A 13,464-nucleotide genomic window follows, 5' to 3' on the forward strand; every position below is an offset into this window, starting at 1 on the left:
TCAAGACGTTACTGCTTCTTATGTGCGGCCACACACTTCCTGGTGGTCAGAAAACTCTGAAATGTATTTATGGGTTTAAGGTAATTTATAAAAACTAGTGGTCCCGCAGTAATCGAAATTGGACTATAACTAATTTATGTTTAAACGTTATTATCGTTCGATTGTCAAACACTATTATACTTCTGTAACATAATTACAGATTTCGCCAAAACTACACTATAGATAAATAATATTAAAGACAAAGAATATTAATCTATTCTCAATTTGACCACAGACTTTAAAAAAAAAAGCTTGACAATTAACAATAAACAAAGAGTATATTTATACGTATGTGTTGTGTCAAATACATGGTAGTGTGTGTAATGTTTTATTTATTGATTTATTGCTGATTGTTTTATTTTTATGCATAAATTAATAAAAAAATCGCAGTCTTCACCCCTCTCTATATAAACTATAAGTGTGGGAAATTTTGTGCTCATCCGTCCCCGCGATTTTCGTAAAAAGGGGTACAAAGTTTTTGCTTCACGTATTATTATACATATAGATAAGCAACGGTCAGTTGTGTGTGTGCACACGAGGTGCAACTCAGCTACATTTATTCCATACGATTATTAATTTTATTTCGGTTACAAATTGACCTTCCTACGCCTACAAAGTGTCGCAACATCCTGCGCGATATTCATAATTATCTTTTAATGCCGTATTTGCGTTATCACGTATCAAAACATTTACGATTTGCATAAATATTGGTTGTATGGTTTATTACGGAAACTCCCGAGTAGTCTTACCATCGTCTTGCGTATTGACATTGATATTGAATATGCCGTGAAACAGACACGTTAATTGACAAAAGCAGTAAAAAAATTAGCGGAGACTCCAAAAAAACAATACCGCTGCTTAAGCATTAGATTGAGCTTCTTCTTAGCAGGGAGCTCTTGTTGGAGTAGTCGTGGTTGCTCTGGCGATATACCAGGTTGAAGCATTCGTTTGGTCCCCAACGTTTTCAAGGATTTTCCTCGTGCCGATACTCTTTTAGATCTGGTGGTTCAAAGCGTTTCGTGCACACTATGACTATCTTGGACTCAGTGGATTTCTTGATTAGGTCCATCTAGCGGACTGGTGATCGACCAGGTGCTTTCTTATCTTCCAGCTGGCTTTGATCCACTAGAATCTCCATCCAGTTCTCATTGGATATCTGATCAAAGAACCTTAAAATCCGTAATTGTATAGTAGACGAAAATCGTTTTTTGATACCGAATTCTTTGAGAATGGATGCATTGGTGCGGAATACCGTCCACGGGATCTTTAAGAGGCTAAAGCACCAGATTAATCTCTCGATTTTATTGATTGCATCATTCATCATACATAGCGGTAGGCAAAGGCCTGGCTCTGTGGCATTGCTGAAGTCCAAGGGCCGCGGTAACCACTCACCATCAGGTGGGCCGTAGGCCCGTCTGCCTACAAGGGCAATAAAAAAAATCATTAACAGCTTCATTCATTCTATCGACAACAACAAAAATAGTATGCACAATGGACATAAAACATTGCATTATCTTTTCGATTACAAACCACGTTATAGTGTGGTTTTGTTTAAAACTACATTATTGATAAAACAAAGTTAAACAGTTATATAAATAAAGAACATATTAAAATATCGATTTCGATGTTAAATGTACTTTTCTCCATTTATTAACAAGCATTACGGTATGCTTCTATTTATTGTAAGTATGTATTTAATTTAATAATGTATTATTAATAGTACACCGCGAACATACCTGCTGTATCTCTATTTTTTTCAGAGTTTCTGTAAATTAAACGGTTGTCTGTAAGAGATCGCTTTTAGCGATAAGACCGCCTATTGTACAAATAGATTGTACAAATACGTCCTCGCCGAACCCGTCGCTTGCGACTCTTCGTCGACGAGTAAATTAACCCACAAACACAGCCCACTGAGTTTCTCGCCGGATCTTCTCAGTGGGTCGCGTTTCCGATCCGGTGGTAGATTCTGCGAAGCATTGCTCTTGCTAGGGCCACTGTTAGCAACAATTTCGGTTTGAGTCCCGAGAGCTCACCTATAGGCTAGGGTAAAGCTGAAATAGCCTCTCAAGGCTATCAGCATAGGTAGGAAAAAAGTGGCTCAATGGATCAGACGCCTGTCTACTCATGTCGAATGATGCGACCGTGCCGGTACTCAAATCCCACTTGTGGGCATATTTATGACTTCCACAATGGTCAGTATCGTGCAACAAAAATCAAACTCGCAAAAAATATAATTTACAGAATATGTATCATCATCAGTGGGGCATGTTGTAAGCCTGCTTATTTCTGCTAGGTTCCGTTTTTAAAGGGCAGCCGTTGAAATTTTCTTGACAGAAATAAACAATATTTTCAAATTTACGAACTTCATATACACACAACTTTATTACTGGTGGTAGGACCTCTTGTGAGGCCGCACGGTGCGAGTACCACCACCCTGCCTATTTCTGCCGTGAAACGGTAATGCGTTTCGGTTTGAAGAGTGGGGGCAGCTGTTCTAACTATACTGAGATCTTAGAACTCATATCTCAAGGTGGGTGGCGCATTTACGATGTGGATGTCTATGGGCTCCAGTAACCACGTAAAAAACAGGTGGGCTGTGTGTAAGAGATAAATAAAAAAAACAAAACACCTACGTGTATGCAATAAACGTGTTCTTCCATTTTCCTCTCACCAATATACGAAATACAACAGAATTAAAATGACGCATATTTCACAGTCGTAACGATTTTAAAATAAAACAATCTAAGAATACAAGTTCTTGTTTATATCAATTCGTTGTTGATAGAAATTGTACAGTATAGTTGAATAATTATCTTTTTAAGCATACCAGAAAACGAACTACGAATGACAGCACAACTATAAAACTAAACATTTCTTTGAAATTGAATAATAAAAATTTAAAATCTATACTAATATTATAAAGCTGAAGAGTTTGTTTGTTTGAAAGCGCTAATCTACTACTGGTCGGTTTGAAAACATCTTTCAGTGTTAGATAGCCCATTTATTGAGGAAGTATAGGCTATATAACATCACGGTAAGACTAATACAAGTGGAGCACCAATAAATAATATTTCAAAAAAAGGGGTTTAAATAGCTCCTTAACATTATATAATTCTTTTATTTATTTATTGCTTAGATGTGTGGACGAGCTCACAGCCCACCTGGTGTTAAGTGGTTACTGGAGCCCATAGACATCTACAACGTAAATGCGCCACTCACCGTGAGATCAAAGTTCTAAGGTCTCAGTATAGTTACAACGGCTACCCCACCCTTCGAACCGAACCGCATTACTGCTTCACAGCGGAAATAGGTGGGGTGGTGGTACCTACCCGTGCGGACTCCCAAAAAGTTTTACCACCAGTGAAAAATATTTCAAAAATATTTTCACTTTCTACATAAATGAAGTGGGGGGTAAAATTTAGCGTTATGCCAAAGAACCTATTCCACGCGGAGGGAGTCGCGGGCAAAAACTAGTAATTAAATAAAATGAGCAAAAATGCTTAACTTTTGATTCAATTTCATTTCAATTGGCCTCAGAAAATCTTGTTTCATAGTTTTCTCATAATTTCCGGAAAAGTCGTTCTGAAACTTCTTGAACCACGAAGTACGCTAAAAACTAAGGCGATGAACCTCAAATAATTTAGAACCAATTGACCGTACTAAAAAAACGAGTTCCGTATTCAAAGCATTTTAATCGGCGTGCACTCTTGAATGTCAAAATAATAATATTAACCTTGGAACTGTATCATGAAACAAAATTTTAAATTTTTTTACGACAAACATTCGTTGAACATCGAAAATAGCTCCATTAAATCGAATCTGCTATATTTCGAAATGTTTTTCTCTACAAAATTACTTATATATCTAGGAATTTTGTAACCTTGTAAACTTATGTAGTCTTTTCCTCAATACCAGGAAAAAATTGGTCGACTGTTTAATCATACTAGATGTTGACCGAGCTTTGTTCGTTTTTTTTTTGATAACGCCATCTTGTTGTGTCTTTAAAGCGGTTAGTTACCCTCAATTAAGAAAAATAGTATTATTATTCGCCAATAGATGTCGGGAAGAGTCGATTATTGAAAACACGAACAAAACAACATTTTCTGGAAATAAATCGTAGCTAGATCGATTTATCGCTCCCGAAATCTCCTGTATACTAAATTTTATGAAAATCATTGGAGCCGTTTCCGAGATTCAGATTATATATATAATAATATACAAGAATTGCTCGTTTAAAGGTATAAGATTTTAAAATACTTAGCATTTTTTGCTGTAATCTTTTTTTTAATTTTTAACCTCGAATAAAACATAGAATAAAATCAGTCAGTATTTGAATAGACGTGTATGTATATATTGAAAACACATAACAGATTATATAACAGATCTTACACACAAACATATAAGTAAGTGCCTTCAAGAAATCGAAAGTACGTGGCGAGCTTAAAGCGAGTACACGAGAAGCTTATTTATTTTGAAATGATGTGCAAACAGCAATAAAAATATATTTCCGAGTATTTTGAATGCTGTCGCATGTTATTTTTCTAAAATATTATTGGTGATACAAGCTTTGGAAGACAAACAGATCGCGCCTCTGATGTTAACACCGATTGTAGTGATAATTAGTTTTTCATTATATGATTATTTTCATGATTTGGATTATAGGATAAAAAAAATCCTTGGACATTTGAAAACTGAATATAAGAATGATGGATTACAAACATTATAAGCATGTTTGATATTGTATTTTATATTCCAAATCGTATTGAAAAAAAAAAACAATCAAACTATCAGCGGTGTGAATTTTAATAAGATGACGCATCAGTGGACTTGAATAAACTCAAACTTCTAGTACAATTACCATATCGGCCAATGATTTATCGGGCTGTTGTTGATGAGCCTAAACATACTCTAGATGGCTTGACAAGCTAGCGACTAGCCCGGATTTATGTGGTTATAGTTCAGTATATCCAGCTCATGGATCACAATCTGAACCAACAATCTTGATACTGTATTATCAAATCTGACGGAAGACTGTTTTGCAGCAGTAATAGTAAACCCACAACAAATACTCAATCTCACTAGTTAGTTAATTGACCTTTTTTTTCTTCGAAGGCAGATAAGCGTTTGATCACATCGCGACCGTCTGGGGCATCAGTACCTGTGACACCGCTAATTATGTCTTAGTTAATATAATTGCAAAAACAAGTGAGACTTCTATCTCGAGTTTTCAAGACGTGAGCTCTATGTAAATTTATTTTGACCTATCTATTAAAATAGTTCACAGTTCGAGCTGGTGGTGTGTTGTTGATCTTTGTAACGGGTATAACGTCTATTAACTAATGGGTCGAGAGGAGTTTTGCCTATCTAAGACAAAAAATAATTCAAACAATGAATTAAGGTTTAAATGATCGATCGTTATTAGAATTTCTTTAACATTGTGCCGTCATGCATTGTTTGATTGTTTAGTCTACTGTCTACACGGAAATCTATTTTTTGCAATGTATATGTACCTATAGATAATTCGTTATATTGACTCACCTCCTGTAGGAACCAACTCTTATCTTCCAGGTAAACGTCATCGCAAGGTTTCCCGTATACGTAACCGAAATCTGAATCGTTAAGTTTCACGTTTTTCTTCACTCGATTTACGTAATGCAAGTTGAAGCCTCGATTCATCATGATTCCCTCATCAGGCAAATAAGCACAGCTCTTGAAGGTCGAATTCATGTACATGACCGAACCAATAGAACAACATTTTCTCACGCAATTTTTTACTTTGCAAACACACCCGTAAGTTCTAAGAGTTTCGTTATTAAAATACACATGTTTCGGTGGATAGAGAATTCCGTTGCTTAATATAGTCCCATTAGACAGTAGCTCACCGTTGGTAATATCAACACTGTCTTTCGTATCGCATAGATTTTTGTTAGCGTGAACCGACGCGATAGTTACAAGAATAATTAAAAGAAACATTGCTTTTAGATTGAGAGAGATTTGATAGGATCACGACACGAGCACGCTTCGTATCTCGATGCAAACTGGTTTTAAAAGTTTGCGTGTTTTAATTTATACCCGGCTTTTTTAGGGTTTGTACTCAACTAGGGACGCGTTAGAACGGAAACAAGAAAAAACAATTTAATTTAGAACGAATTAATAATAGTGAGATTGAATCCCGTTTGTATTCTGATTAAAGAAATATTTGTATTGTTTATTTTAAATAACAAACAAATATGTCCGTGTGTTGAGACCGCGTGAATTGTACTAAACGCTTAGATACATGTTCGCCAAAACATTGTCATACTAAATAGTTTCATTTGTGGTTTATTCAAATTAAATTGCAAGCTTGTTTGATTTCGTATTATTCGTACGATTTGCGAGAAGGTCAATTATATTTATAGTGTCACAGTAATGACTGTGACTTACCAATATTACCATATTTTTTTGTTGTTGTTTCTGAACATAAAAAACAGTAATTAAGATATTAACTAGTAATTAGCTGCGTATTTTTTTTTAAACAATTTTATGTTGCATGCTCAGCTTCATATATATGACTAATTAATGTCATTTTTGATGAGTCATCTGATACAGAATGTCAATGTACAGATATTATTTTTAATCAGGACGTATTTGTAAAACTGTAATTTAAATCTGTTTGGTGGTCACGATAATGTTTTGTTTTTATTGCTTTGATGGATGGACGAGCTCACAGCCCACATTGTGTTAAGTGGTTACTGGAGCCCATAGACATCTACAACGTAAATGCGCCATCCACCTTGAGATATCAGTACTAAGGTCTCAAGTATAGTTACAACGGCTGCCCCACCCTTCAAACCGAAACGCATTACTGCTTCACGGCAGAAATAGGCAGGGTGGTGGTACCTACACGTGCGGACTCGCAAGAGGTCCTACCACAATCTGGATGCCGATCACGTTCCTCTATTTTCGGTATATCTGGATTCCTTCCTGGGTACTCTCAAATGTCAGCACTTCAGTTTTGACAAAATTCATTTGACTGATGAAAGATGTTTAAGCCACGTGCTGTAGGAATCTCTGACGCGCTTAATAAGGTAGACGTTAAGTTTTTGCGTGAAAGATCTTCCTTCTGTGATGGAAACAAGTAATCAAAAAATCGATCAAGGTAGAAGGGTCAGGATTTTTCTCGACCAGTAATTCAAAATGCGCTTAGTCAATATATTAGTATACCTAGTAGTAATAAAAAGGGGTGCGCGTCGCTTGAAGTATATGGCTCCTTAGGTTTTTTATCTCCTACCTATGCTGATAGCCTTGAGAGGCTATATCAGCTTCGCCCTAACGTGTAGGTCAGCTCACGGGGCTCAAACCGGAGTGTTGCTAACACTGGCCCTAGCAAGAGCTGTGCTTCGCAGAATCTACCACCGGATCGGAAACGCGACCCACTGAGAAGATCCGGCGAGAGACTCAGTGGGCTGTGTCTGTGGGTTAATTTACTCGTCGAGGCTCGACGGGGACGGTGACCGATGTTTGTGGTACCTAACCTAATTTTATCTCAAACTTGCTTAATATTTCCGTTCCCTCAATCTTAGTGAACGTTAAAATTTACGTTCACGAAATTGGTACATAATTAAATTATTTAAAAATTGAAGTTATTGTTAAATTCCATGAAACGTTATATTCCGTTTAACAGTTCACGGTATTGTTAAATTATCTCAACAAAAACCATCGTACGTTTCCCATTATTGAGAATTTTAAGAAGAGGCACATACTTTTGTGTCTTCAATACCACGTTTTCTAGTAAACCTTGACTTAAGCCAAACATTAGTTAAGGACTTCCACTATTTCACCAAACTTAGACCTACTATTCTACACTTAGGTATATCTGGCGCTTCGGAACATTCGCGCTTTCATCCTGTACTACCATTTGGAGTACCACATTTAACTTTTGACGTGTCAGCTGTGTATACCGGCTTCCTACTTAAAGCTTAAACAATGAAAGTATTAATAGACTTCGAGTCAAATCGGTTTGGGGCTACGAAAAGACGAACCCGACTAAATTAAGTTTTTATTACACATTTGCCAATAAGCCGCGCAACCCTGAAAAACGTAAATTTTCAATGAATTATTTGTATCATGACTAAAGCCCGTCATAACCTTCCTCTGGGAGTAACCGCTTTATTATTTTGTATGCCGTAATAGCACGTATGTTTTGTTGGAAATTTTATATACATATTAATAGGTAAAAACTGTTATTATGACAATAGGCAATTGTGATCATAAAATTTGTTGAATTAGTTGCTTTTATTTGCGCTAACATATCAACTATGTGAATTTATTGGTCTTAGACGGAATAACCATATTATAGACAACCCAGGACATGTGAAAAACGTATGGTTGACAACAAATGGTTGTCTCCAATTTAGTATTGGAGTAAGGCTGCCGCAAGAAAACAAAATCAAAATGTTTTTATTTATTTATTGAAGTCTTTCGCTGGAGTTTATAAGTCGCCATGTCACATGTCTATACAACTATACAATCCATTCAGAATATTGTCTTAGCACTAAGAATCAGTCACTGAGTTGAATATAATATCATAAACGATATTTCCAATCAGTAAATCCCCGTTCTTTCGACATCCGAATAAAGATTGGTCACAAAAAATATTTACGAACTATGGTGATCTTTTAAAAAAGTTGTCTTTCAAAACTAATCTAATCTACAACCAGTTTAATTGAGTAATCATAGACGAAGCCGGACCAACAACAAAAAAAAAACGTGGTCTTTTAGTTTGAACTTTAAGAAGGAAGTAACTATTTTTTTACTTGTCAGTGCGATGTGATCATCTTCGGAAAGACTCTTTCGTAAAGACATATCTGATATTAACATTCGTTCTGATAATAGTTGTACCTGTAAATTTACTTCAAATCTGTAGAGTAGTTTGTTATGTTTTGTATAAGATGCATGTTAAAATAGGTAACTGCATATAATTAATAATTTGTATAAAAAGTTTCATAAAGGATATTAATTTAATTAAAACGATAGTAACACTATAAATATTTATATATTAAGTTTTACTCGCGGTAAATTTAGGGCTTGATAAAAAAAACCTTATCCAGGTTTAAAGAGTTGTTACCGAGACGGCTGACGTTTCAGAGCCTTTGATTCCGCTCCGTCGGCCGGGCGTCCTTGAGGTGAGCTGCGCTGTCTGGTTGCAGTGTTGACCGCGGATTCTGATCTCGGAGGGGATCGGACGCTTGGGCGAAGAGTGCAGGGGAGTCGTTTAGTGGGTAGGACCCTGAAAACATCCTTGGGCCCGCGGTTTCGCAGTCGCGGACCAGTCCCACATACCCTACGCGCCCCCTAGGCGCGGGGACCTCGTAGGAGGTTCGGCCCCCGGCCCGAAAAAAAAAAGGCTTAAAGAATTGTGGCTGCTAGGAAGGGGCTTGACTGCGTTCCTGACATTACCGACGTCCATAAGCGACAGTAACCACTCACCATCAGACGGGCCGTATACTCGTCCGCCTACAAGGGCAATAAATATATATTTTAGCAGATATATAGCTTATAAAAATATCCTGTGTTAATCCAGGTCATAAACAATCTTTGTGCGACAATCCATAAAGCCTTAAGGTAATTTTACATGATTACGTGTCGAATACACAAACTATTACATTTAGTATGAGACAAAATAAAATCAAGTAATAATAATCTATACTAATATATAAATCTACAGTGGTTTTTACGGATGTTCCGTTATAACTACTGAACCAAGCATCCGATTGATTTGAAACTTGGTATCCATGTGGAAAATACGCGTACTTAATGGATAGGTTAATATTTATATGACTGTTGGGTTCCCTAATAATAATGACAATAATTAATAATGTTAATTTTAAATGCCCAGCGAAGCGGGCGAGTACGGCTAGTATTTTTATATCAAGCTCAACGCCATTCATAGCGTCCCTGTGGCTTATCGTTGAGTATGATGCATGGTTAACTTGATGTAAATATATTAACCTCATATCAATTCCAATCGACTTCCACGTGTTCGATTTTCACATATATAGCGATAATGTTAAAATTTCGTTTGTTGGTTCATTCACAATGGAATAACGAATTAATATTAATCTTAACTAATAATTTTACACCGAACTCTTTTACAATTAAAAATACAACACAATTCGCACGCAGTGTGTGTAATCTGATTAACTAAGGAAACTCCTTTGTCAAAATATAAATCTGCTCTATAAAACAACACTTGTTAAATATTAAAGCTTCACCTTATAAAATTGTTCAAAAACGTATTATGATATTTTAAAGGAATTGTTGCCGTGGTCACAGTTATGTTTGCTTTTTCCTGTTCTAAGGTATCCTGACTTGAATACTAAGATTACTAACACGCTGTCCTGCTCATACACTTTGCTTTAATGAGCCGAGCGAACGAGACAGCGTAGAGACTAATACTGGAAATACCAAAATATAATGTTTTTGTAATGTTAACGTAATTTGTATTTATAATTATTTAAGCTGCATATTACCATAGTTTCTATCGAAAATTCACTTAATAGTACATTAAGGTCTTAGGCTTGGACATAAGCCCCATTTAGAGGAACCTATAGATATGCCAACATGATTGTGGCGACTACTGCGAAATGAAATATGCGGTATAGGGTCCAATTTTGATTACGTAACGGTCGATATTTTAGCCGATTTTTACTTCAAAACTAAGGTTTTTTTTCAATATATATATACGTGAAGCAAAAACTTTGTATCCCTTTTTACGAAAATTGCGCGGACGGAGGAGTGTGAAATTTTCCACACTTATAGAGAACATAGAGAAGATGTGCAGAAATCTAATATTTTTTTAAAAATTGTGCATTAAAAATACATTAAATCAATAAAGAAAACATTACATACACTACGACGTATTTGACATAACACATACGTGTAAATATACTTTTTGTGTGTTATCAATGGTGAAACTTTTGTTATTCTTTAAAGTCTGTGGTGAAATTGAGAAAAGATTAATATTGCATTTAATGTTATTTATTTATAGTATAATTTTGGTGAATTATATATTATTATAGAAGTATAATAATACTCGACAATAGAACCATAATAATGTTTAAACTTTTAATTTCAATTAATTATAGCCGAATTTCGACTACTGCGGGTACCATTAGTTTATAAAAAAATCACCCTTCAAAACCATAAAATAATTATAGTTTAATTTCCCTTCACAGAATACTCCTGTTACAGACTGTTTTAATTTGTCACCGCGTGCCCTTTAATACGATATATTTTTGTTAGCTAAGCGGCTTTTACATAATTAAATTGTAGGCCTAATGGAAATTGAAACTAAGGCGTTCGAATAAGACATTTTCTTCTGACGATACGACGCGGATCCGATATATTCCCTCATATTTCTTGACGTTAAAAGCGAACACAAAATTATATCAGAAGCAAGTTAAATAGGTACTGCTATTTGCAACAATCCCGTTAAGACAGATTACTTGTTTTTTTTTCTGGAAGCTTCGATCTGTAGGCTAAAATCAATTAAATATAGATGATAGAGAACCTTTTTTTTTAAAGCGATATATATGTTACGGTAAATGTACACTTTTACCGGTCAATGTGCACATTTGCCAAAAAGTTTGGTATATGTGAACTGACTTTAATATATATATGTACATTTCCCGGCAAATGTGTACTCTTGCCTTCACGTTTTGGTAAGTGTATATAATCTTACCTTACATAATTACATTGTTACCAAACACCAAATAAAGCACAATGTTATTTATATCTATATATTAATACGTGAAGCAAAAAGTTTGTATCCCTTTTTACCAAAATTGCGCGGACGGAGAAGTATGAAATTTCCCACACTTATAGAGAATATAGAGCAGGAGTGCACAATGTTATAACATTCTTATAATTATGCCTAAAAATACATTAAATCAATAAAAAAAACATTACACACACTACATACCATGTATTTGACGCACACACGCATGCATACTATTTATTTATTGTCAAACTTTTGTTCTTGACGTCTGTGGTCAAATTGAGAATAGATTAAATATTGTTTGTCTTTATTAATATTTTTTTATAGTGTAGCCTTAGCGAAATTTGTGATTATAGAAGTACAAAACACAATCATAATAGTGTACAAACTTACAATTCCAATCAATTATAGTCGAATTTCGACTACTGCGGGATCACTAGTATATCTAGTCATGCTTGGGGTGAAAAGGTCACCTCATACGTAATGAGGGTATCGTTCGGTCGAATTTTATTGTTTTAGCGTCCGTTTGTTTAAATTATCTGTTTATTTAAGCAAAAAAAAAAGAAAAATACCGGAGCGATTTCAACAAAACTGCTTGTGCCTAAATGTTATGGTCATAGTTCAAACTGTTGATGTGTATACTATCATATGACGTCATAAGATAGTCGATAAGCTCACTCTTTGTGGTTTTTAAATTAAAACATCTGCTAATAATGAGCAGTTTTTTATTTATTGCTTCGATGGGTGAACTAGCTCAAGGCCCACCTGATGTTAAGTGGTTACTGGAGCCTATAGACAGCTACAACGTAAATGCGCCATCCACCTTGAGATATAAGTTCTAAGGTCTCAAGTATAGTTACAACGACTGCCCCACCCTTCAAGCCGAAACACATTACTGCTTCACGGCAGAAATAGGTGGCTTAATTTTAACAAATTAGAAACATGTTGGGAGCTACAATTAATTATTTGTTATGTTTTTTAAACAATCCAGTGCCCTGTTTTAAGCCTAGATACAATCGCGGTCACACGCTCTTGTATATAATAATACAAATGATATTATGCGGCACAATTTATCAACAAGCTCTTCGATCATAACAAGCTGCCATTTATAACGGAAATTGATAAAATAATCGATACACTGTATTTTTTTATTTATTGCATAGATGGGTGGACAAGCTCACAGCCCACCTGGTGTTAAGTGGTTACTGGAGCCCATGGACATCTACAACGTAAATGCGCCACCCACCTTGAGATATAAGTTCTAAGATCTCAGTATAGTTACAATGGCTGCTTCCAAAACTTGTATCACCAATAATATTTTAGAAAAATAATATGCGACAACATTTAAAATACTCGACAATATGTTTTTATTACTGCTTGCACATCATTTCAAAATAAATAAGCTTCTCGTGTACTCACTTTAAGCTCGCCACGTAAGTACTTTCGATTTCTTGAAGGCACTTACTTATGTTTTTTTTTTTTACAACGGGTGCCCCACCCTACAAACCGAAACGCATTACTGCTTCACGGCAGAAATGGGCAGGGCGGTGGTACCTACCCGCGCGGACTCGCAAGAGGTCCTACCACCAGTAATTACGCAAATTATAATTTTGCGGGTTTCACTTTTATTACACGATGTTATTCCTTCACCGTGGAAGTCAATCGTG

The 13,464-nt window shown here is 35.6% G+C and overlaps 1 protein-coding gene across 6 annotated transcripts in view; it reads right to left on the reverse strand.

Annotated features, from left to right (window-relative positions):
* Positions 1 to 13,464, reverse strand: part of LOC101746106 (G-protein coupled receptor Mth2) — a 94,431-nt gene that overhangs the window by 60,955 nt on the left and 20,012 nt on the right. For 2 of the 6 annotated variants that reach the window (XM_062669824.1, XM_062669823.1), the window contains exon 1: positions 5,578 to 6,312. The exons of 3 other annotated variants lie outside the window; for them this stretch is intronic. In XM_062669824.1, the coding sequence (XP_062525808.1) occupies positions 5,578 to 6,012 (435 nt within the window). In that variant the 5' untranslated portion in view covers positions 6,013 to 6,312. Of the gene's footprint in view, positions 1 to 5,577; positions 6,313 to 13,464 lie in introns of those variants that run through there. One more of the 6 variants, XM_038012263.2, reaches the window with a different exon arrangement.

The sequence above is a fragment of the Bombyx mori genome, chromosome 8 (genome assembly GCF_030269925.1).
Source record: "Bombyx mori chromosome 8, ASM3026992v2".
Taxonomy (NCBI): Eukaryota; Metazoa; Arthropoda; class Insecta; order Lepidoptera; family Bombycidae; genus Bombyx; species Bombyx mori.